Raw genomic sequence first — 26,053 nt, forward strand, 5'->3', positions numbered from 1 at the left:
TGTGTCTGACTTCTTTTACTTAGCATAAAGTTTTCGAGGTTCATCCATGTTGTAGCATGTATCAGTACTTCATTCCTTTTTATGGCTGAATAATATTCCATTGTATGGATATATCACATTTTATTTATACATTCATCAGTTGATGGACATTTGCGTTTTTACTTTTTAACTATTATGAATAATGCTGCTATGAACATTTGTGTACAGGTTTATGTGTGAAGGTATGTTTTCATATCTCTTGGGTAGATACCTAGGAGTGGAACTACTGGGTCATATGGTAACTCTGTGTTTAACATTTTGAGGAACTGCCAGACTGTTATCCAAAGTGACTACTTTGGATACCATTTTACATTCTCACCAGCAGTGAATCTGAGGGTTCCGATTTCTCCACATCTTTGCCAACATTTGTTATTATTTGTCTTTTTTATTATAGCCATCCTAGTATATGTGAAGTGATATCTCATTGTGGTTTTAATTTTCATTTCCTTGATGGCTAATGATGTTGAGCATCTTTTCATGTGCTTATTGGCCATTTGTATATCTTCTTTGGCATTTATTCATTCCTAAAGCCCATTATGAGCAATATACCCCATTCGCCATTGAGGAGGAGCATAAAGGTGTATCATGATGACCTTTGCCTTTCAAGGAACTTGCATCCTGGTAAGAGAATTGTAATTAGTACATATGAACAGTTAAGGCTTCATAGACAAGGTGGCATTTAGTCTGGGCCTGGAGATAGGTAGTATTTGGATACAAGGAACTTGGTGGCAGGATATTCTGAGCAGTTGGAGTAATGTAAGCAAAGGCACTTTGTAATTAGAAAAATATTTTATCTTGTGATGAATTCTGAAGTGATATGTGTGAAAGCACCTGGCATAGCTCTTGACGCATGGTGGGCTGCCTGTGTAGTTAGCTCTCTCTGCAGCTCCCCTCCTTGGTCCCCGCTCTGCCCTCTAGGACTACGCAGCTCCCTTTTCCTGTTTCAGACCTTTAAATCTTAGGAGACAGAGCTCTAAGCCAAGTAAGCCTTGGTTCCCTAAACTGTGGTTTCAGGTCTTCTCCCCATCCTAGTTATTTTCTAATGAAATGGTCACAGAGTTTTTGGTGCCCTCCTAAATTCCAGTGTGGCATGACCATTGTTATGAGGAGCAGGGCAGTGATCCCCTTTGTTAGAGATTTTATGATTCTCTTAATATGGCCAGAGCTTGCATTAGCTTTCTTGGCAGTGCATTGTACTCCTAGATTCTGTTAAGCTTACAGACAGCCCAATGTACTGAGAACCAGGCTTTCTGTACTTCTATAACCTTTTGATTGGATTTGTTTGCCAAGCTTATTTTAACCTAAAGGCAAGACCACTTTAAAGCATTGTATTGCCATGTGACTACGAAAGTAGTGGTGGTAGTATGGAGACTACCATGAAGAAGAAGAAGGGATGGATTGGGCCTTTCTCATCTTGAGTCTAGGAGAAGAAGGTCTCTTCCAAGGGGGAAGGTTCTAGAAAGCAGAGCTAATCTAAGTATCTCCATCCCTCAGGTAACCTCCTTTCTACTTAAGGCTTTTCCTTCTTTATCGTTTTCTGTCAGTTGTTTAGTCCCATCAGATACCTGTCGTGTGCTGGCCCCAGGCTAAATGTGGAAAAGAAGGGAAGAAGAAGATGGGATGTGTGCCCTGGAAGGCAGTGTAGTTCATAGAGAGAGCATGGGCTCCAGTCCCAAGCTGCCACTTACTGGCCATGTAATTCTAAGCAAGTCAGCTACCTTCTGTAAGATTCAGCTCCTTCTCTAGTCATAGGATCAGATGAGCTAATAAATGTCAAGTGCCTGATACATAGTAGGCTGCTCAAGAAATGTGAGCTCTTTTGAACTCCACCATTCAAGAGCTTTGCAAGACATGAAGAGCCAAACATGCTGTGTGCTCAGAGCACCTGTGATAAAGCACTTATTCGTGGAATTGCTTGTCCCATTTCCCCACCTCCAGTTCAGACTAGGAGCTCCTTGTCGGCAGGGTCCATGTCTGATTCATCTCTGTACCCTCAGTGCCCAGCACAGAGCCTGGCTTGGAAAAGAGGCTACTTAAGTTTTCTTACTAGAATGAACCTGAATTAACGAAGGCGAAACCTTTGCCGCCACCCATGTAGGGGGCCAGATATTGTGGTTGGCTTTGCGCAGTCCATTCTTTGCTGAAAATCTCATGGGGTTCTGGAGCTTGGCACTGGTGGCTGAAGTGCCAACCTTATTTGAGAAGTTTGAGCCACTTCTGTATCTCACTGCCATAGTGTGACAAGCTTCCTGGCAACCAGCCAGCTGCCCAGCTGCCCTCTACAGCAGCCTAGAGTCCTGCTGTGGTGCCAGTAGGTGGCGCCCATGGCCCTTGCCCACACTTGAGCTGCCTAGACAGGCCTTTCCTTCTTGTCACCAAGTTACCAAGGTAGCTGCTGACTGGGACATGTCATATAGCCCTGGGCAGAAGTACCCAGATGAGGGTGCCCTGGGCCACCCCTTCCCCTTTCTGGCCTTGTATTGTTGGTTTTCGTGTTTTGTTGAGTCCCAGCCATGGCGCACACTGCTTGGGGAAGCAGAGATATTTCCCGTAGAGGATTCCAGGAGATCATTAGGGGAATCTGTGCTTGTACCCATCCTTTCTGGCACGGCTCATGCCTCTGCCTCCAGGCAGTCACCGCTGTGGTTCTGTTGCTCTGACCTACACTTACATGGCACCTTACTCCACAGTGCTTGCTTGTGTTTTAGCCCTTTGCCAGGTGTCTAGCTGTCCAGTGAAGGCCTTGAAGGCAAGGACGATTTATCAAAGTGCCCTCACTATCCTGCTCAGAGTCCTATATTAACCAGTTTCATGAAGAGTTTGTGGAGTGAGTGGATGAATAAAAGGAAGTGGTTCCTCAAAAAATTGTTATCCAAATTGAAGGACATTCTGCAAACAAACCAGCCTTACTCTGCAAAAATGTCAGTATCATGAAAGTAACGGAGGGCTGAGGAACTGTCTTAGATGAAAGGAAACTGAAGATGCGTGCAATGCTTGATTCCAATACTGATCCTGGCTCACGTCTGGATCACTGGGGGAATTGCTATAAAGGATATTATTGGAATAATTGAAGAAATTTACATATGGACTGTATATTAGGTAAAAATATTTTGTCGATGTTAAATGTTCTGAATTTGATCATTGGTAGTTAGTGGTTATGTAAGAGAATGTCCTTGTACTAGGAAATACGTGCTCAAGTGTTTGGGAGTAAAGGGGCATAATGTCTGAAACTCTCACATGGTCCAGGAAAGAGAGAGAGAAAAGCAGAGGTAAAGCACGTGAGGCGAAATGTAACAAGGCAAAATCTGAGTGAAGGATATTTCTGAGTTTTTTTGTGCTATTTTTGTAACTGCTCTGTAAGTTTGAAATCATTTCAAAATAAAATGTTAAAAATAATAATCATCTGTGCACTTTAATGTGTGCCAAATTCCTGCTGGAAACTGTATGAGAGATGGGACAAAGAGTGGTCAGGCCCGCATTGGACTTGATTCCAATTAATCCAGCAGTATTCGGTGAGGTTCTGATACAGCTCCTCCACTGTGTGCCTTTGAGCAAATAGAAGAATTGTAATAATGACAAAAATGTTAGTGCTTTCACGTATATTATTTCCTTTGGTCATCTCGGCATACTTGTTTGGTAGGTCTGACAGGTTGATAAGGTAAGATGACTTAGGTTCAGAGAGGTTAACATGACCTGCCCTCAGTCACACAGCCTGGAAGAGACAGATGCAGGCTCGTATCCGGATCGGTCTATTCCAAGACTGATGTTCTCTGAACCCCCATATCTGTGTGTATAAAAGGAAGGACTGGACTGATTGATCTCTGCAGATCATTCTTCGTGTCTGGAAATTTTAAAACTTTCTATGATAGGAAATAGCTAGTTATGAAGCGTGGAGGCAACATCGCGCAGTGCGCCTTCACATGTTGTACGTGCTGCGTAAATGCCCGTCCTCCTCCCTCACTGCCCACCACTTCCCTTTGGAGTAGTCCAGGTCCGATGGCTGGGATGGGCGGTCTCACTGGGAGTGAGAGCATCTGGAGGGCTTCCTAGAGGAAGGGTCCCGAGCTGGGCCTTGAAGGAGAGTGCTCAGTTCAAGTAGCGAATGCAAAAGATGCCAGCAAGGCCTTGTGTCTGTGGAGTTAGAGCACCAGGACCCTGCCTGAAGTCAGCTGGCCTGGCAGGACCCTGCCTGAAGTCAGCTGGCCCAGGCCGGGGTCTGAGAGCGGCCTTTCCTCCCTTGCTTTGCCCCTCCCAGCACAGGCTGACTGGGTAGATTAAGGCGCAGATGGAGGCTGTGTGTGGATTCTAGCCCCAGGCGCCTTGCTGCTGCTCAGACAGCGGCGGCCTGGTTCTGTTATTACTGTAAACAGGACCTTCTGCGAGGCTCCAGCCGGGGCCCTGTTGTCCAGATAGCGATCATGATTGAGTCTGCATGGCTCACTGCTTCCAGGCCTCTGATGCAGGTGGGACAGGACTCCCCACCCTGCAGCCCCCTCCCCAGCTGCAGCTGAGGGCCAGTTCACGCGAAGGATCCGGAAATCAGTTAGAACAATGCACGATTGAAGTTCAGTGGCCGCTTTGTATTGATTGGTGATAAAGAAGGAGGAAGAAAAATCAAGTGGTACCTCCCTCCCCTGAGTGGGAAGAGCTGGTTAGCCAGAATAACTCAGAACTGCCCTGTATCCCTGTGTGGGACTTGCTCCCTCTCTCCTACAGACAGCAAGCCTGAGCGGTTCTTTGCTTTGGAAGTCTTGCTGATGCCTGTGTCTGCTAGGAATCCACTTCTCAATTTTGATGCTACACATATTTAAAACCCTAAGATAATAGAACTGGTAGGGACTTGAGAAATCATTTAATTCAGTTCTCTTATTTTACCGCAGAGAAAAATGAGGCCCCGAGAGACAGAGAGATTTATCCAGGGTCACACAGCTAGTTACTGAGAGAGCCATGACTGGAATCCATGGCGTCAGCCCTCAGGCCTGTGTCTGAGTTTCCTTGCCCTGAGAGTGAGAAGCTCACACCCTTCTACATGTACATAGGAGCCTAAGTTCTAAGTATAGAACAGGTAATTGCAACACAAGAGAGATGTACTGGTGAGAGATTTGCATAGAGAAGTGCTGCAGACATTCATTCATTCAGCCCCTAAGCCCTGCAGTGTGCCCGCTGCTGTGCCAGCGCTGGGAGTGAAGAGATGAAGACATGTTTCTAGAGGACCACGCTGACTCCTGGGGAGTGAGACAAGGAAACTGTGATAACTGTTGATACAGGTTAGCGCAGGACATCGTGTCAGCATCGAGGCTGTCTTAGAGAAGGCTACTTGGAGGAAGAAAGGGTAAGGTTTTTTTTCCCTAAGAAAGTTTGTTTAAAAAAAAAGTAATAATATGTTCATTGTTATAAACAACAACAAAACTTTAAACAATAAAAAAGCATTCACAGCAGGAAGTGAAAGTTTGACTCCTTCATCCCGGCCTCCCCCATCGGAGGTGATCACTGTTGCCCGTTTGGGCCACAGCCTTGCGGACTCTCCTGGAGCCCTGAAAGATCGGAGCAGCTTTGCTTTCCCCTTGATTTCCTCTCGTGGAAATCTTCAGCTCTTGGACTGGGGAACTCCTATTCGACCACTGCCCTTGCCTGGAGATTTGAGACCGTTCATTTATCAATCCACAGATAATTTTGAGCACTTAGGTTGCAAGTTCTGTGTATACCTTTCATGTGTCATCCTACTTTACTCTGTTAACTTCTTTTAAATGGGGTAGACACTAATTGGAAAATCATCATTGTAATAGCGTAGACTCTTCTGTTTATACAGTGCTTTATTGCATACCAAGTATTTTTACATATTTTGTCTCATTGTCTCTTCATGGTACCCTGGTGTGACATATGCAGTAGGGCTAGTGGGCTCCTGTCCGTTTTTTAACAGATGTGGAAACAGGCTGAGAGAGCAGGAGCTGTCACTCAGATGAGGGGACCAAGTGAGGGTCAGAGAGGCTAAATCACTCGTTCGTCCACGGCTGCCCACCCAGTAAGGACCAGACCTGCATTTGAACCGAGGTCTCTGCTGCTTGTTTTCCCACCCCTCTCTACTGCCTGCGAGTTAGGCAAGAGCTGGGATTCAACGCTGGCCTGCTAGTGTGGTCTCCTCTCTGTCTGCTACCCAGGGTCATCCCCAATTAGTGTCACCCACCACTGCCCTGCCAAGCATGAGACCTAGTTCATTAGGGAAGGGCCTTCCGCAAGTCTGGAGTGAGACCAGAAGGCCTGCAGTGCCCACCCCCACTCCCCAGCCCCCGGACACAGGCCACTCTGCCCTGAGTGGCAGCCTGCATTAAGCATTCCACTCATCATCTCAGGGATGATGGAATCCTAACCTTTTCGGAGACACCGTGGTCTGTCACAAGCATTGCTCTTTTTAAAAGAGATTAATTCACTTGCTGCATTTTGTCCGTTGGTGAAAATCACAGGGGAGAGCAAGGGTGGCTTTCTCAGGCCTCAGAGCCCCTTTCAGCCACTCTCAGCAGGCAGCCACCCGGCCAGCTGGCCCAGGACTTTGAAATGACTGCCCGCTGGGCATTCACTTGCAAAGCAACAAAATAGAATGGAGAAGACCTGGGTTGGTGAAATCTTAAGTTTTGGGGCTGCTCTGCACAGGGGGCACGTGGGAGAGGGGCCCACCCAGCTCTGAAAGAGGAAAAGTTGTTCCTGGTTGGATTCGCTTGGCATGGTGGTTATGTTTGTTCTGGCCCTTCCTTGATTTATCAGGTGCCACCACTCCTTAGGGAGTTCTACCGTGTGGTATCTCTTTTGATCCTTACAATCCCCTTGCACAATAGGGATTAATATCCCCCATTTCACAGCTAGTAAGTGACAGAGCCAGAATCTGAACTCCAGCCTTTGGATTCCAGGGTCATTGCTTTTTCCATTGCACCTGAGCCCCAAGAGGCTACAAAGAATGATGCTCAGTCAGGAAGCTGGGCAGGGCTTAAAGGCTGGAATCTCACTGAAGAACACTAAGATTTGCTTCCAAGGAATGACCCCTCAGGTTTGTAGAACTCTTTCCTTCAGATTGCAGGGTCGCTTTCTACAACTCCTGTGAAGTGGCAGGGATTATGATCCCATAAAGAGAATGAAGCTTACAGCTGTGGTATGCCTTCCCGAGGGTTTTAGAGTAGGAGGTGGAGAAGTGGAACTAGAACCTAGGTCTCCAGGCTCTGCCCTATGCTCTATCTACTCTGTCTATTGAAAGAATAGCAAGTTTAGAGAAGACCCCTCTCCCAGCAATCCCTCCTCTTAAAAGAAAACCCTGCAGTGTACAGAAAAGGAAACCCCAAAATGTTAACACCCGTATAACAAGTAGCTCAAAATTGTTGGTAATCAGAGACATGCAAGTTAAAACAATAGTGTGATATCCCTTCACACCTATTGGACTGGCAGTGACTAGGAAGCTGGCTACTGCCAAGTGTTGGCAGGGAGAGGGATACACAGGAACACCCCCGTCCTGCTGGTGGGAGAGTAGATGGGGCAGCTGTCCTGGAGAGGACCCTGGCACTGTTTAGTCAAATCAAGTACATGCAAACCCTATGATCCAGGGAGCCCACTCCAAGTACATGCCCCAGGGAGGTACTCACGCAGGTCCAAAAGGGGACATGTGAGAGGATGTTCTTTGAGCATTGTTTTTGGTGGCTGGGGGAGAGAGGCTCCTGGATGGGTATCCCTGGGAAAGCAGAAAGGGAAAATGTGGTGGATGTGCTATGGAGAATTATGCAGCAATTAAAAACAATGAAATTATTGTGTACTTAGCATAGCTTAAAACATAGTTATTTGTGAAAAAAAGTAATGAACAGAAATACACACACACACACACACACGCACACACAAGAGAAAAAGAAAACTCTGCTTGGCTCAGGCCCTGGAAAGCAAGGACCTCTGTCTTGTCTCCTCGTCAGTAGCCAGCATGTGGCCAGACACAGGGTGAGTGTGTGCATGTGTTTGTTAAATAAATGAAAAAAGAAGTGGCTGGAGCCAGCCTGGCTGAGTTACCCAGGTCTTCCTGTGTGACCCTGTCATAGAGTCCCTGGGTATCGGCCAACCTGCGACTACCAGCTTGAGGCTAGAACACTGTTCCATCAAAGGGATGGAGGTAGGGTAGGGTGGCAGGCAGAAACCACCCTGTATTGAATACCTGCTCTATGCCAGGCACTGGGCTGGTATCCCTGCAATCTAGAGATTATCATCCCTATTTGATAGGTGAGAAAACCGAGACTCAAGGAACTGATTTGCTCAGGGTTATCTAGCTGAACCAGAATTTGAATCCAGGTCTAACTTAATTCAAAGCCCTTTATTCATCCTTGTCTCTTTATTACGCTACCCTCAGCCTCAAGGGGCAGGAGGAGGAGGCATCTCAATCTTTTTTCTTCAGCCTGGCTCCAGAGCAGTGCTGCTTCCAGAATTCTCGGGGCCCAGGCAGGGAACACAGGTCACTGAACCCACTGAAGGCATGAGGGCTTCTGGCTGCACAGGGTTCCTCCTAGCCACGTCCTGCTTCCTCATCCCCTGCCCTAGCTCGTCTCCTGTGGTCTGTATCACACAGCCTCCAAACTGGTCTCCGTGTCCTCGTTGTCTACTCTCTCCCCTTTCAGGTTCAGCCTGCTTAAACTCATAGGTTAATATTATAATTTCTTTTGCCCGAAAACCTTCAGTGACAACCCCACTGCTTATGGTGAGAGTCTAAGGAATGGCAGAAAGGTTTCTTCTCTGTTGCCAGGTTCAACTAATTGATGGTGTCTGATTGGAACCAGTGTTGAGGATTCTGAGGCTCTTGCAGAGGCTCCACAGGAAAGAGGTGCTGAGAGAGATTCGTGATTTCTGACTTAGATGCAGGAGTGCAGGACGGTAGCATGCGTGCCAGGCATTTATCACCCTTTAGGTTGAGTTTTTAATCTAGGTACACTTTTGATTTCACGGGGACCTATAAACATGGGAACCTTGGACATTGTATGTAACAAAAAAATTTTTTTTGAGTGCATGTGCTCCTATGCACTTTTCTGGAGAGAGTCATCAGCTTTGATCATATTCTCAAAGGAGTCCATGGTTCAGAAACGGTTTATGCCCACTGCCTTGGCATCCTAGCCTGGCTTTGGAGGCCCTGTAGCAGGCCCTGTATACCTCAGCAACTGTTTCTCTGCTGAGCTGTCACCCAGATGGATCTACTTACTGGGCTCTGAATATACCTTGCCATTCCTTCCCTGCTTCTGAATACTATCCTGTGCCGTTTGTCTTGACTGGCGGGTACTTCCTCCCTCATCTCTAAACTGTTCGTGTTCTTCAAGGCACAGTTCAAGACTTTTCCCTCAGAAACCTCTGGATTTGCTTCAGCCCATCCTGATTTTCTAGTCTTCTGGGCTGAGGACCAGAGAAGTGAAGTCATCTGATCAGAATCACAGTTAGGATCAGAACTCTACTCTCTTAACTCTCAGAACCATGTGCTCTCTACTGTACCAGCTGGCCTGCTAAATGAGGGTGGGGTTTGTAAATTTGGAAGGAGGTTTTATGCAGAGAGAGATTTGTCTCACAGAAGGGTCATCCTCAGGGTTCTTAGCCTCTTTAACATTCTTGGCCATAGAAAATTGTTTCTGCATAAAAGTATATGTAGTAAGAGGCCCAGGACTTTTCACCAGAAGAATCCTCCAAACTAGAGGTGAGAGATTAGGATTTCCCAGCCTCCTCTCTCGAAACTCTCCCCTCGCATTTTGTGCCCTAGTCATGCCAAACCCTTTCAGGGCCTTTTCCTTTGGGTGAGAGGCTTTACCTCTGCCTGGAATGCTTCTTCCCCTCCCTCACCCGCTTCAGTCTGGCTAAATCTCTATCCTCACCTCCTCAGAGAGGCCTCCAGGTCACTAAGACTGGGTTAGGTTCCCTGGTCGTGCACCTGCAACCTGCAGTCTCCGTTCATAGCTCTCATCCCATATGTAGTTATGTGCTTGCTAGTCTGTCTCCCGCTCTGGCTTTGGCAGTGCCTGTCTCATTCACTGCATCAGCACAGGCTATTGTGTGGCTCCTCATCCTCGCAAGCCTTAGTCACCTGCTTACTTCGACAGCACAGAGATTTTATTTGGCGTGCTCCAGAGGAGCATTTACTACAGATTGTGGCACAAGCATATTGCTAGGACTCAAACCCAAGCCTCTGGACTCTCTGCCAGTGCCCTTTCCGGCTAGAAGCCACTGAAGAGTAGGCAGCCTCCCAGTTCCCCCAGACACCCTCCACCCATTCCTCATAAGCAGATCCTGCCTTGTTGGGGAATCACCCGCGACTTTCGGTCTCCCCTTTCCTGGCTTCCTGCAGCACTTCTGGTGGGAAGCCACACTGCAGGCTTTAATCTCCTATTATCCTGAGTCCTCCCTCTACAACTGAATTTTGTATTTCCCTAGGGCAGACCCCATGTCTTCTCCTCACCCCCATCCCAGAATCTAGCACAGGACATGCATGTGTTGATTTGCTGAAGTCAATTTAGTCTTTCGTCTTCTATGTTACATGGAGCCAGGTTCAGTCTAGAGGAAGGGTGGTGAGGTGAGAAGGATTCAGGCTGTAGAGCCATTATCGACCTGGGTTCTAGTCACCGTATTGCCCCTTAACTACCTCTGTGACCCTCAGTGAGTCGTTTCACCTCACTGAGCCTGTTACCTCATCCATGAAAAGAGGAGACTCCTTAAGCTTGTGTGAAGAGTAGATGAGAGCGTGCACCTGAAGTTCCTGCTTGTAGTAGGCGCTCAGTAAGGGTTGGTTCTGTTTACTCCCCTTCTGTCTCTCCACCCCACATTGTAGGGCCGGGCCTCCTGTTCCCGGGACCCAGAATTCAGGCTTTTAGTGGTACACTTATAAAACCCTGTGTTTGTTAATTTATCCAACAACTGTTGAGCTCCTACTGTGCTAAGCATTGGCATTTAGAGTCAAAAAGGCTCATGTGGACTCTCCTAGAAACCTAATCTAGCATTTCTAACATTCTTTCCATCTTTCCTTGGGTTCAAAGATTTCCAATTTCCAAACAGCCACCGTACAGATAAACTAGATGAATGTGATCCTTTTGTAAACTGGGAACTACCTAGATAAGAAGTGTCATTGGGCATTTGGTGCTAAGCACGGGGAATTCTAAGGAAGGAAGAGAGATCTGTGGACTGGATGAGTCAAGGAAGCCTTCTCAGGAGAGAGTCCTCAAGCCAGAATTGTATCTCATAGCATGAAAGTAGGATTAGAATAAGCAGAGAGGCAGGGAGAGAGCATTGTGGATCAAGGGAGTGGGAGCGTCAGGGTATTTAAGGTAGGGCCGGCACACTCTTTTCTCAGAAGGCTGGGAGGATAACAGCAGGGGGCAGACTCATTTAAGGGAAGAGGGAGAGACATAAGGGGAAGCCCTCCCTCCTGGGTTGGGGAGAGAGTGGCCAGAGGAGCTGGGATGGGTATTTAGTTCTCAAAGGCCTCTATTTCCGGACTCATCCAGCCTCCCTGTTTACTGACTGTCTCATTTATTCTACTCTTACGTGCATGATAAGCCATACGTTGAAAATATTCCTCTGTCTCTTTCTAGGCTCTTGTCAGAAGGTGCAGATGTCAATGCAAGGCACAAACTTGGCTGGACAGCACTCATGGTGGCGGCCATCAGCCGAAATGACAGGTGAGAGATCTCCTTCCACACAGGGCTTCCTTAGCCAGATCTCTGCAGACCACATCCCTGAATCGTCTCCCACCCTTGCCTGTCCCCCTACTCTCTTCTCCAGAGGCAGGGAGATGGACTCAGCCTAAAATACTAGTCTACACCTGGTGCAATGGAGAGTATAGGAGATGTGGAGAGGGAAGATGTAGCTTTGGATCCCAGTACCATCATTCTTTGGCTTTGTGACCTTAGGCAAGTCGTTTGCATTATCGAAGCAACGAAATGTTTGAAAGCCTGTTGTAAGTGGTTAAGTGTACATGCCTGGTTTTCATCATGTCTTCGTTATCCAACATCAGTCAGTGTTGAGATGCCTGCAGTCACTGTCCCCATCAAGGGCTCCGCTGGGCTGTTTCTTTGGAGGTTCTGATGGAAACTAGGGAAGATGGGTCTGTTCCTTCCCTCCCGTTGGAGGCCCTGCTATTTCCCTACCCAGTCCCTCCTTCCTTCAAGGTGTAGCTGTTGTGTAAGGATAAAAATAGTCTTTGTGTAGGGGCCGGCCCGGTGGTGCAAGCGGTTGGGTGCGCGCGCTCCGCTGCGGCGGCCCGGGGTTCGCTGGTTCGGATCCCGGGCGCGCACCGACGCACTGCTTGGTAGGCCATGCTGTGGCGGCGTCCCATATAAAGTGGAGGAGGATGGGCACCGATGTTAGCCCAGGGCCGTCTTCCTCAGCAAAAAAAAAAAAAAAAAAAAAAAAAAAAGAGGAGGATTGGCGGATGTTAGCTCAGGGCTGATCTCCTCACAAAAAAAAAAAAAAAAAAAAAAAAAAAATAGTCTTTGTGTAGAGTTATCTCTAATTCTCACAATCACCCCACAAGATATATATTATCATTCTTATTTTGCAGCAGAGAAAATTAAAGCCCAGAGAGATAAAGTGATTTGTCTAAGGTCACACAAAGAGGATTTAGAGCCTAGTCTGGCTGCCTGAAAAGGTTGTGTGTTTTACTATACCTTACTGCTGCCTCCCTCCACCAGATCCCGGGCTTGTGCTGGATGCTGCCTTTCCACCCCAGTCTCTAGCTGTGATTGTGAAAAATAATTAATTAAAAAGAGCAAAAAGAGATATTTTCAAAGAAAGCAGACTGGGCACTTTAGGAGCAGCCACTGAAGTTGATAGTTGGAAGTACCAATTTTAATTTCCCCTTCCAGCAGATCTTTAAAGCTTTTATCTGCCAGTACTGGCCACCGTTGGAAGGGTCATAAATGTGGTGGAAACCAACAAAACATGGATTTTATAATATAAGGGTGGCTCCGCCTCAGACTGATTGAGAGACTTGGCTGAGAGAGAGGTCTCTCTCCTCTGCTCCTGTATCGTGAACTTGGTCTCATACTCCATCTCCTTATTTGCCTCTTTAGTGCCAAGTACTTAGTCTTTAAAAGAAAAATTGATGTAAATAGGCTTTGAGGTTGAGATATCTGGAATCCAGTCTTGGTTCTGACTCTTAATTGAATTTGAGTGTTCTAGGGACACCCTGTTTCTTCACCTGAAATCAATTATTTCTATAAACGTTTGGTAAATACCTACTCTCAGCCAGGCTCTGTGCTAATCCTTGGGGAATCAGAGACCTTGGGAGCTTGCAGTCTAATGAGGAAAAGAAAGGCAGGTAGAGAGACATTATAGTGTAATCAGTGATTTCAGAGCCGTGTGAACAGGATATTATCAAAGCAGAGGGTGTGAGGGGACTGAATCTGGCAGCAGAGTAGATTCTTGCTGTATTCTTGTGAGTATCGAATGAGATAATATATGTTCTACAGGTTATAAATGATGAGTTCTTATTCTCTGTGCCCATGTTAGACCTCTCTACACGCAAACACACATGTGTTTACTCTACACCACTCATACTCCACACACCACCCACCACCACCTCCACCCCGCCCACCAGTCTTCTGTCCCAGCTTGCAAGTACCTCTATCTGCAAGAGATAGCCAGTGGTGCAGAAAAGGGAGGGAGTGTGTGCCCTTCTATGTGTAGTATTTTCAGTGTTGAGACTGAATAGGAAACAACACTATATTTAAGAGTACTGCCAGTCACTGAGCAGGTAGCTAGTAGATGTGCTTTGGGGACACTTCCCTCTGAATCTGGTGAGTTGTTGGTTTAACTGATTGCTCTGTCTTCATTCAGGGCCATTAGCAAATCAGTGATGCTCGTTGAGCGAAGCTTATATTTACTTGCTTTGACTCCTAGGACTAATTACTGGTTTTTTAAGTGTCCATTTTGTGCCCTCCTTTTCCTTCCAGTACCCAGGGAGGACAGATTTTTATTCTGTGTTAAACAGCACACTTTCAAGTGGATTTATTTATTTATATCACAATTTTTTGTTCTAGGCAGACAAAGATCCCTGCCCTCATAGAGCTTATTCCTATACTAGTGGTGGTCCCTAGGGGGAGAGAGGCACAGACAATAAACAATAAATATAATGCGTAAGTGAACTACACAATGTATTAGAAGGTAAGGAGTGCTGTGGAACAAAGGAAAAGTAGAATCTGGTTAAAGGGAATGCCAGTACGTTGGTCAGGGTGAGCAGGCCTCGTCGGTAAGGTGCCATGGGAGAGTTGAAGGATTATCACGTCCAACCAGCACAATCTGCCAGTAAGGTTCTCCGTATTAGAAGTGTGCTGCTTCTCATCTCATTAATCACCAAACCCTTCAGGAATCATATTAGCCAGGCCTGAAATGCCACCACCTTTGAATTGGATTTGGATGAAGGGAAAGTAGGGGGGCAGCACCCTTTGATTCGGCTGAGAGCAGAGACCTTTCACCTCTCTAGAGTGTTGGCAGCCCACAAGCTCGGGAGAGATCCTGGGAGCAGCCCAGTCATCTCACCTTCAGCTGTCTCTGGCGAGCGCCTGCTTCGTGTGTTAGGTCCTTAGGGATACAGAACACAATAATCTCTGTCCTTAAGGAGATTAACTTCTCATGAACTTTCGTTTATGTATGTATTTATTATTTTATTTAATTTTGAATAGTAAAGACTACTATTTTATTTAATTTTGAATAGAAAATACAGTGCTATAGAACAGAATTTTAAAAGTATGTATGGGAACTTAATTTATAATTTATTCACTTCTTTTATTTCCAAAAAGGGGTTTGGAGGTGACTTAAATTAAACTACAACCATAGGTGTACATGGGAGAGTTAAAACTGGATCAAGATCAGAAATCATGTTGGTAAAAGGAAAGATAATTGTATCAGGATTGAACCAGAGATTTTCTTTTCCAAAAATAGGTTTATTGTTTTTGTAAAAATAATATAGAGAAGAAAGTAGCAGTCACCTGAATTCCTTCTATCTAGAAATTGATCATTGTGTATATATATCTACATGTGTGTCTAATTTTACATAAATGGGACCATGCTGTACTCATTGTAAATCAGGAAATTAGTGGAATCAGGTATTAGTTTAGGTTGAAGTTTCCTGATGAACAAGGCCAAAAGGAGCTACAGAGAGTCTGGTTCTTCAGGAGAGAAGAACTTCCTTCTGACATCCCCTTATATTATCATTTTATGCATCTAGCAAACATTTTTTAAAACTATGCTGCGTGGGTGCTGATGTCCTAGGCTATGGGGGGATTCAGAGAATAAGCAGTCACAGCCTTTGCCTTAAGAAGCTTACTCGGACTGCTGACATCAAGGACTCGAGTAATGTGATGGCCATTGTCTTCAGTAGCCGTTCTGCCCAAGATTTACCAACATTCTACTAGGACGATCCTTTTGCCAGCCCTAGTAACAGCCTGGGTGTCATATTGACTCAAGGAGCAGTCCCTGGGGCTGGCCCCTTCTCCACAGGGAGCCCTCCATAAGCCTCCGGCCTCAGGCGCTTGTTCGGCCCCAGGCGCTTGTTCAGCCCGAGTCTGGGCACCTCCTTCTGGGTTGAACTCTGACCCAGCCCAGCTAAAGGCTAAGCCACAGGGTCCCAGGATGATCACTGTGACTTAGCATAGCCCTCACCAGCTCGTGCAAATATACCCAGGCTTCAGCTAAATTCAATTAGTTTTTCTTTAAGAAGGGAAAGAAATCCAATTTTATCAAACATGGACAGACGGTGGAAGGCACTTTGATGTTACAACCTCTCAGTGATGCTTTACTTAGTCACAAGTTCATAAGCAAGAAGGCTTAATTACTTGGGAAAACACAGGCTTAAAACTGGACACAATGGCTGAGTATCCGCTCTTGGGCAACTTGATTCGAACCCATGCACCCAGTTCGTGTGTGGTGCAGACTTTGATGTGTGCTGTGACAAGCTGAAAGTCACGACCCCCTTGGGGAAGCTCCTTCAGATGGCATTTGCAGGATGTGTAGGCGGAGAGGCAGGGCCTGCCAGGCCTGTTTGCTCAACTTTGATGTCCAAGCAGCCACAGGCCTCACTGTTTGCTCTTTCACTGAAGGATGGATTAGGAGCCTCCTACCTTTCCCAGTGGACAATGCCAGCAATGGAGTGTGACGACTGTTGACCATTCCAGGAGCCTGGCAGACCAGAACAGGGCTTTGGGAGGTGCAGAGCCTGGGGGGCCAAAAGCTGTTTATAGGACAGCCATTTCTCCAGATGTAGCTTTCCTTCAAGCCTAATGTTGGTTTGGTGCTTATAGTTGAGGTAGAAATAATCTTATGAGTTTTAGCAGGTACCGAATACTGCTTGACCCTCTGTCCAATGGCACTAACGTGTTTGTAAATTGAAAGTTTGTCTTTTCTGTTCCCTTCATCAGAGGGTGATGGTGGTTTGGAAGAAAAACAGTATGATTTAGATTCTTATAATTTCTAATTCCTCAAAAAAGAAGCTGTCAAAACACATGTCTAATAAAGGAATAGTATCAAGAATATGTAAAGAACTCTTACAAATCAATAATTAAAAGACAAACCCAATTTTTAAAAAATGGGCAAAAGATTTGGGCCAACATTTGGCCAAAAAAGAAGTGGATGGCAGATAAGCACATGAAAAGATACTCAGCATTAGTCATTTAGGGAAATGCAAATTAAAATCACAATGAGACACCACTACAATGGCTAAAATTTAGAAAAACTGACAATACAAAGTGCTGACAAGGATGCAGAACAATGGTTATCATTGCTGATAGGAACACAATGGTATAGCCACTTTGGAAAACACTTTGGCAGTTTCTTATAAAGGTAAAACATATGTTTATGCAATAGCAACTTCTAGGTCTTTGTCCACGAGAAATAAAAAACATTCATGTGCAAAAACACCTGTTTGCAAATATTTATAGTAGCTTTATTCATAATTACCAAAAACTAGAAATCACACAAATATCCATCAACTGGTGAATGGACAAGCAGTTTATAGTACATCGATACAGTGGACAACTGCTCAGCAATAAAAAAAAAACCAAAATACTCATACATGCAACACCATGGATGAATCATAAAAGCCTTATGCTAAGTTAAAGTCGGACACAAAAAGCTACCTACTGTGTTATTCCGTTTATATGACAGTCTGGAAAAGGCAGTACTATAGGGACAGAAATCAGAGGTTAGTGACTCCTAGGGTTTAGGAGTGGGAGGAAGGGCCCAAAGGAACTTTTAGGGTGATGGAAATATTCTAAATCTTGATTATGGTTGTCATTATATAATCAAAACTCATCAAATTTGTGCATCTTAAATGGATGAATTTTACTATGGATAAATGATGCTTCAATAAACTGACTTAAAAACTTTTAAAAAGCCATCATCCCTCTCTAATTTTCATTATTAATTGTGACCAGTAGTGTACTGAGACTTCACGTTTGTAGTGTCAAAATGAATTCATATTGTTAATGGTCACCTGGAATGTTTTGAATTCTTGTTGTTAATGGTATCTCACATTAGATTATGTATATTCTGATTATTAGTAGAGAATAAAGATTTGTGAATTCACACCATTCGTGATGTCATGAAGTATAATTACTGATGAATAGTGATAAATTCACTTTACAAGTGGTATACGGTGGGCTTATATAAATTCACAAAGTGTCATATGGTTCTTCTTCTTTATAGCAAAGAGACAGTTCAGGGTACAGGCCTGGGAACTTGCCTCCCATCCGACATCGTTCTTGGGCTCCTTATCCCTGGACTACCATGAGGAAAGGCCACCTAAATACTGTGGCCATTGTGGTGCCTCAGGAACCCAAGAGCCTGAACAAGTGGGGTGGTGGGGGCAGATTCAGATTTGTGTCCACTTGGGCTTGCTGGTTGCCTCGAAGGCCCTTGCCTCCGAGAAGGTGAGAACCGCGAGGCAGAGCATGAAGCTCCAGCAGAACTGTTTGAAATTCCCCACAGGAGTCTCCCTCCCTCCTTCTCCTTTTCTCCCGGAGTACATTTCATCAGCATCGGAAGGACTGCTTCCCGGCACTGCCTTCCCTGCTTGGCCAGGCTCCCTGAGGAGCTGAGCTAATGAGTGGATAACACGCATTTGCCAAGGCCTTCCTGGATGTGGTACCTGGGCTTTGTTAATTTTAAAATGCTGCCATCCTTGGCTGAAGACCATTTAATTCTCTCTCACAGCAGTCATTTATTTTTAGTGTTTGCTTATTTTCCCTCCACCTTGCTAAGGGGAGGGGGCATTAAACCCTATCTTTAGGGAACCGGCAGTGCAAGCCAGATAGCTGTCCTGCGGGAGAGGTTTTACAGCCCTTTCTTTGTGGGCCCAACAGCTCCACAGGTGCCCTTCAAGCAAAGAGCTGGTGCTGCACTTGCAGCTAGACCAGGGGCAGCCTCCTTGGGTGGCTTTCCTTGCTTGCTGGCTGGCCAAAGGCAGAGCAGGTAGAGCACCCCTGCACCTGTGCTTCAGTGCGGGTCTGTTTGGGGCCTGACCACGTGGTCTATCCTGCCTTACAGGCCTACAGCCTCTTCCCAGGGTCCCCAGCCTATTCTCTGCCTGGCTGCAGGGTGGTGCTCCTTCTGTCCCAGGAAGCTGGGCTTTGTGCTCTCTGATCTCCAGACTGTAGTGATGATGATGGCTCTGGTTGGTTGGGTGCCTTCTGTGTGCCAGGCCCACATCAGGCACTTCCCATGTTGGCTCTAATCCCCACTGCAATCCTAAAAGGAGGGATTCTTATCCCTATTTTACAGATAGGGAAAAGGAAGCTCAGAGATGCCCAAGGTTGTCCAGTACATGAAGGAGGGAGCCAGGATTTGAAGCCAGGTCTCTCTGAACCCCAAACCCTTATTCTTTCTATTAGTACACTGCCTGTGGAGGGCAGGAACAGGGAGCAAGGCCATGGGATGGACCCAGGGCTACCTGGACCAGGAGTCAGGTCAGCTCAGGCAGGGTTTCTTGATGACCCACTATGTGCTGGATGGTTTTGAGAAATCTAAAAACAGACAAACTACTCTCCTTGTCCTCAAAAAGCTGACTGTCAGAAAAGGGATAAAACAAGCCCCACTTATAAAATGGAGATAATAAGCAGATCTACTTTAGAAGGCTGTTTTGAGGTTTAATGTGTCAATTTAGGTAAAGTGTATAGGACAATGTTACTTGAGTTAATAGTATAGTCGTAGTGGTTGTGCCTTAATTGTTATTATTACTAATACTGCTGCTCCTGCTGATTGTGGGTCACCCGAGGAGGAAGTTAGTGAATGGCCTGCAGGTGAGCCTGTCTTTGGTGAAGGTGGAGGTATTACTTGTCTCTCACCAATATCGCAGGTGACTCAGAAGCAGTAGAACTTTTGAGATTTCTTTTTCCATTCCTTTTCATCTAAGAAGCTGGGCCTAGAACATGGCACTCCAGAGCAGGGCGCTTTGATGTGAGGCTGGCTCTTGTCCCAGGTGGCCACCTGCCTGATGCAGGACAGTGCCCAGTATTTCCCAGCAAGGAAGGGTGGGTGAGGGTGCTGGCAAGGTGCCCAGAATGCCAGCACCATGCCCCCAGAAAAGTGTGCCGAGCCTGACGTTTCTCCCACCGCTGCTGCTCTGGCCGATTATCTCTGAGTAACAGAGAGTCATTTCTAATCCCATTTGGAATCATTGCTCAAGATAATCCTGTTTGGTAGTAATGATATTCCAATTCCAGCATGCACCCGTTTCTAGTTTGACGCATGCCTTGACCTCAGGCAACCCCAGACACTGCTCCCTGGAAATCAGTGCCAGCTCATTTTCCTACCGTGGCAGTCTCAGGGTACTCCCCCTTCTCCTCGGCTATATCCTGTCCTGGGGTTCTGTATTCAGTGCTGTCTTCATGGAGAGTGTCAGTTGGGACCAGGAGAGCATCCAGTGCTCATCCAGTTCAGCTGCTTGGGAAAGGTGTTCCATTTCTAGTGACTGTGATGTGGTCCACTCCTGTACCTCTTCTTTAAAGACATCAGACCCACTCTGTGGTATGAGCTGCTTATTTAAATAGGACTGCAGGTCAGTAGGTCAGGAGTATACAGTAGATATGGTAGGTGTATCTGGGTTTCAGTAAGGTATTTAGCTGTCTCTCATGACATCCATGTGAATAAAATATAATATAGTGAATAGGCAGATTAATAAATGGTAAGTGGCCTGGTTCATTGTTTATATATGAATGGACATGAGGCTGGAGAGCACACTCTAGTGGTGAGCCACAGGGCTCTGTCCAATTGTGTAGTTACATCACTAATTCTGTTGAGACCATTGATAAATGCCAACCATATTGGCAGATTAAATGAAGCTTAAAGAGGTAGCTAATATGTTGAGTGGATGAATTGGGGACATGAAAAAAGAACTCAGTGGGCTAGAGCAACGGTTAAATCTGTGGTGATAAAAATTAACAGGGTCGAGTGTTTCAGTCTACAATTAAAAACAAAACCAACTGTAAAATTCAGAGTGAGGGAGACCCAATTTAGCAATACTAGCAAGTAAGCCCAGAGGCTGATTGAAAACTCACTGTGTACATCCACAGTGCAGTGTTAAGGCCCCAGAATTGAACTGATTCAACAAATATATACTGGCCTATACTAGACTGTGTGTGCTAGGAAACAGATGGTGAGGCACGGTGCCTGCTTGGGGGAGCACGCACTCTAGTGGTATGTGACGTGGTGGTGAGGGACAAGGGCTCTGGAATGAGACTTCCTGAGTTTAAAACCTAGCTCTACCTCTGACTAGCTCTGTTTGCTCATCTGCAAAGTGGGAATAATAATAGCACCTACCTCAGTATTGGGTGATTTCAACTACTAAAATGCACATAAAACTGCTTAGTGCAGTGCCTAGATGCAGTAAGTACACAGTACGTATCTGCTGCTGTTATTAGTATTTTTGGTTTTCTTATTGTTGTTATTTTCATCCAAAGTCTAAGAGATATACCAGCCCCAACATGCTCTTATGGATCATTTGCCTAGAGAGAGCCTGTCCGGGCCCATATAGTGGTAAGAATCCCTAATAACCAGGGCTTGACCACACTGGCCCATAGGTTTAGTGACTGCATATTATGAACCACAGATTGAAAGACATGGAAGTGTATTTAGAACTAAGCTGAGGATGTGAAATTGGGATTGTCCTGGAAACCCTGCGATGGGCGATCTTGATTCTGTGGCCCTCTGCCTAATGTGCCATGCCTGCCTTGAGCCTGGCCCCAAATGATCTCACCTGGTCTGGGCCCACCACTGGTTCTGACTCTCGTCGATCTGAATCTGATGCCCTCTTATCCTGACTAGCTGCTGTGAGCTGCTTTACTTTAACCGCCATCTGAAAATTTCACTGTCCCTGGTACATAGTAGGGCTCAGGAACTATGGGATGGTAAAACAGACTAATGGATGGTCAGATGGGCAAGAACCAGTGTGGTTTAGGGGAATGTGCACCAGGTTTGACCCCAGACAGACCTGCATGTACATCTTGGTTCCTGTGCTTATTTAATATGTACACTTGGGCAACTCATGTTATCTTGCTGAACCTCAGTTTGCTCATTTATAAAATGGGACTAGTACCTCATGGCGAGAGGTTATAAGGATCTGAAATAGTAAGTGTAAAGTACTTAACGCACTGTAGCTGCTTTATTATGATTATTGACCTTTACCTTTTGAGGGAAGTAAACAAAAGATTGTTATCCTCATTTGAGGAAACTGGGGCACATTTTCTACACAGTTACCTTGCTTTTTACTGAATCTTTAGTTTGTTTCCTAAGGAAGCTGGCTTTAAAAAGAAGACTGCTCTCCCCACCCTCTCCACCCCCAGCTTGTGCCCCCATGCCCCAGGACCTCTAGGTTTAACACATGCCGGTGCCTTTGCTCAGGCCACCCTGCTTTCCTGACCGGCCCGGAGACCAGCCGGTGGACTGAATGAGCCACAGCTCATGTGATTTTCCAGCAAACCTCCTGAACTGTGACCTCTTTGCTTCCTCCCCTCATCGAGGTGTGCACTGGGTTGAGAATAGGTCAACTCTTTGCCTTCTCCTTGGGACTTGTGACACTCATCACAGTGACCCTGTGCTTTGGACGTGGGCGTAGAGGGGAGGAGGAGTTGGAGGAGCGTCTCCTGGAGCTCAGCATTGTGTGGGGACGACCTGGAGCTGGGATCACTACCCTTCTTGCTTCACCACCTCCAGCTGCTCGCCCACCGTCTTTGACACGCACCTGGCCCGGCACAAGCCTCAGCTCACACCACGAGTGTCCTCGCTCTTCCTAAACAGTGTGACGACCCCAAGCCCCTCCAGCCACTGAGAGCAGATAGCCTTACCATCGATCGACATAGCTGTCCTCCCATGCACTGTGACACCCAACTACCCTGAAAGCGTGAGCTCATCAGGTCAGTGCAAGCCAACCTTCTACACGTGCGCCCCCTCTAATCTAATCACAACCTGATCAGCAAATTAAAACAGACCTCATGGGGGCTGTGGCTCCAAGGGGAGTTCCGTGAGTCCCAGGAGCTCCCACTCAGGGACCACCCTCCTGTCCATTTTCTCAGCTTTGTTTGGGAACTGCCTGGTGGAAAGCAGGAAGGCCCGGTGCTCAGGAGAGGAAGATGGAGGTTTTCCACAGCTAAACTGCCGGCTGTCTAGTTTGGACCCTCAGGTGGGAGAAGGCTGGGCAGAGCTCAGACAGTTGCCTTCCACCTTTCTTCCCCATTTCCCACCAAATAAAATAATGATTTCATTTATTCATCCTTCATTTATTCATGCACTCATTCAGAAAGCATCTCTTGACCACTTACGGTGATCCAGGCCCTGAGCAAGGAGCTGGGAAAGAAGGTTGAGACATGCCCGTTGCCTCATAGTCTAGCAGGAAAGGCAAATCAAAGTAAACAGGCGATCATGGTACAGTATGATGAGGGTCACCTTCCCTGGGGGTGAGTACTGGGTTCTGTGCAAAGAGGAAGGGCATGGACCAGGCTGGGAGTCAGAGAGGGCTTTGTTGAGTTGGTGACCATGTCACTGAGGAGCCCTGAAGGTGAATGAGCACTAACTAGTTGAAGCAGGAGGGCCACTCCCAGCCGGAAGAGTGGCATATTTGATGGCCTTTGATATACTTCAGGGTGTTCGTTGTTTTCTCTGGGTCCTTAATTCTTCAGTCCCCGAGATCACTAGATCAACATAGGGATTAGAAGTTCTGCGATTGAGAGACTCCCTGAAGGAATAATGGAGTAAAGGAATAAAGGAGCAAATGGTCAGGTTCAATTAATGAATACTAAAAGGGGATAGGGAATCAACCCTTTTAAAATCATCTATCTCTGTTGCTGCACGTGTATCCAGCCTATTGTTTCTAACTGCTGCAACATGTTTCATAGTGTGTGTTGACCGCATTTAACTTATCCGCTCCCCCAGTGATGGATACTTAATTGCCTGCAACTCCCCACTGCCACAAAATGCTGTGGTGAACGTCTCCTGTGTTGCACTTTATGGACCTGTGTAAGAATTTCTCTGGGGTAGATATACTCAGAAGCAGGAGTGCTGGGTCATGGGGTAAGGTGTTTAATTGACAAAGTTTACAATGTTGTCTTCCAGAATGGCTATACCAGTCTATCCCCTAACAGTGCACAAAGTCCCAGAACCCATGTCCTCACCAATACTTGGCATTTTTCAGCTTTCTCATTTTCCCAATATGTTGAATTTAAAGTGATATCTCGGGCCGGCCCTGTGGCTTAGCGGTTGGGTGCGCGCGCTCTGCTGCTGGCGGCCCGGGTTCGGATCCTGGGCGCGCACCAACCCACCGCTTCTCCGGCCATGCTGGGGCCACGTTCCACATACAGCAACTAGAAGGATGTGCACCTATAACATACAACTATCTACTGGGGCTTTGGGGGGAAAAAATTAATAAATAAAATCTTTAAAAAAAATAAATAAAGTGATATCTCATTGTTTTAATTTGTATTTCTCTAAAAAAATGAGCTTGAGGATCTCTTCATATGTTTAATAATAATAATCTTTTTTGTTTATTTCCTCCTCTGGGAATTGACTATTCATATCCTTGCCTCGTTTTTCTGTTGGGCTTCCTGGTCCTAGCATTGCTGCTAAAACCTGAGTTGAGGCAAAGTGCTCCTACAGACTGTTAGCTCGAAGTGAAGGAAATATAGCAGAGGGATAAGGACATGGACTTTGTAGCCACACTGCCCTGGTGTGAATCCCACCTGCCTTCCTTACAAGTGAGCGACCTTGGACAAGTTACTTAACTCCTCAGTGCCTCAGTTTGCTTGTGTATAGCCTACCTCATAGAGTTGTTGTAAAGATTAAATGTGTTAGTATATATAAGGGGTTTAAAACAGCTCCTGGCCCATAGGAAGTATATACAAATGTTGGCTCTTGTTATTAGACTACTCTCTTCCTCCTACTTAGCCACACTCTGTACCCTTGAGAAAATAGATACTTGGACCAGCAGGCAGTAGAAACAAGGCAGAGAGAAAATAGCTCTCAGCCTAGGATAGAGCTCACCTCACAACCCTCACCTTCAGTATTCACAAGGCCCAGTCTTTTTGGTGAGTCAGCTCACTTGGGCAGAGATAAGAACAAAACAGATTCTGATGGGCACACAGGAAGGCAGATACTGATGAAAGCCAAGTCACTAAAGGACAGACCCCCATCTTCTTGGGCTAGAGACATCCTCTGATTCCCCAAATTAGGGAAATAGGGCATCTGGAGATTATCTCAAGCCTTTGAGGTTGATATTGGCATTGGTAGGCGTATCTTTCCCCAGACCACCAGAGGGCAAATCCTGAGCTGGCTCGGAGAATTGCTGATATTCGTTAAGTCTTTGCCCAGTGAGAACCTGTGGAGTCATCAGTGTTGTTCCTTTGAGTGGGGATGTTTCCTGTTGTAGGAAAACATAAGTGAGTGGAATGGTGTACTTTGCCCCCTTTAATCCAGCTGTTAGGACCATGAAGGCCTAGCCCGTACACCACAGCCCAGGCACCAGCTACTCAAATTTCAGGCAGTAACAGTAAACCCAAACCTCTGAAATGGCGGCTAGCATACCAGCCCCAGAACAGAGGGGAGGCATCAGTCATCCTTTGGTGGATCTCCTCGGATAGCAGTGCCTGCCTCCCTTTGTGCCCTCAGATTCTGGTTTTACTGCTGACCCTCAACTCCGCTTGTCAGCCAGGTGTGCTAAATCACCGTCTCTCCGTGAGTCAACTTCTCCCAAATACAGTTCTGAATTTGGGGATTTGTTTCTGCTTCAGCAAAAAATGTCAGAGACAGAAATCACTTCATTTCCAAAGTTTCCTCACTGCTGCTCCTGGTTTCTGCTTCTTTTGCTTTGCCTTAAACTCTGGTACCAGTGTGTTCCTTGGTTTTTGGTTGCTTACTTGGTTTGTGATCTACTGTTCTCCCTCAGCCTCTAGTCCTTGAGATTGACCTGGCTTTTGACCCTCTGCCTCACATCTCTGCTGCCTGGTCTCTGGCCCTTGGTTCTGTTTTGACTGTGAACTTCTTCGTACTCCCTGGGCCTGGCCTACTGCTAAGCCTGTTCTCACCAGCGTTGCCTTAGCTTTCTCTAACCTGGCCAGCCCCCTACCCTGTTTCTGCCCTGCTGCAGCCCACAGGTCCATGAAGTTCTTTCTGGTCACCAAAGCTAACCATACTTATGTAGCCCTCTAGCCTGATCTGGGCTGGTTCCTCCAAGGAGGGCCTGATTCTTATGGAGCTCTGGGTTAGATGCTGTATAAGTACCTGATGGCTGTTGGACAGAAAGCCTACTAGCCATCTGGCAAGGTGTTTGGTGCCGCTCTTGGCTACCAGGCAGCCACGGTTCCTTTAGTCCTAGCTATATCCCACAGTGGGGCTGCTGCCTTTTGAGTTTTATTGCAAGTGAAGGGAATCTTCTCTGAGGTTGCAGAATGAGTCACTAGCTTGGATGCTTACCCACTTTGGCCTCCAAGTTTGTGAAGTGAATTGCCCATTCCCTTTGATTGTGTTAGCCGCCCCAGGGCCAAGCCTA

At 46.3% G+C, this 26,053-nt stretch overlaps 1 protein-coding gene across 4 annotated transcripts in view; it reads left to right on the top strand.

The window, feature by feature from the left end:
• Positions 1-26,053, top strand: part of CLPB (ClpB family mitochondrial disaggregase) — a 139,916-nt gene that overhangs the window by 16,952 nt on the left and 96,911 nt on the right. For all 4 annotated transcript variants that reach the window (XM_058545688.1, XM_058545689.1, XM_058545686.1 and 1 more), the window contains exon 3: positions 11,619-11,705. In XM_058545688.1, the coding sequence (XP_058401671.1) occupies positions 11,619-11,705 (87 nt within the window). The remainder of the gene's footprint in view (positions 1-11,618; positions 11,706-26,053) is intronic.

The sequence above is a fragment of the Diceros bicornis genome, chromosome 7 (assembly GCF_020826845.1).
Source record: "Diceros bicornis minor isolate mBicDic1 chromosome 7, mDicBic1.mat.cur, whole genome shotgun sequence".
In the NCBI taxonomy this organism is placed as follows: domain Eukaryota; kingdom Metazoa; phylum Chordata; class Mammalia; order Perissodactyla; family Rhinocerotidae; genus Diceros; species Diceros bicornis.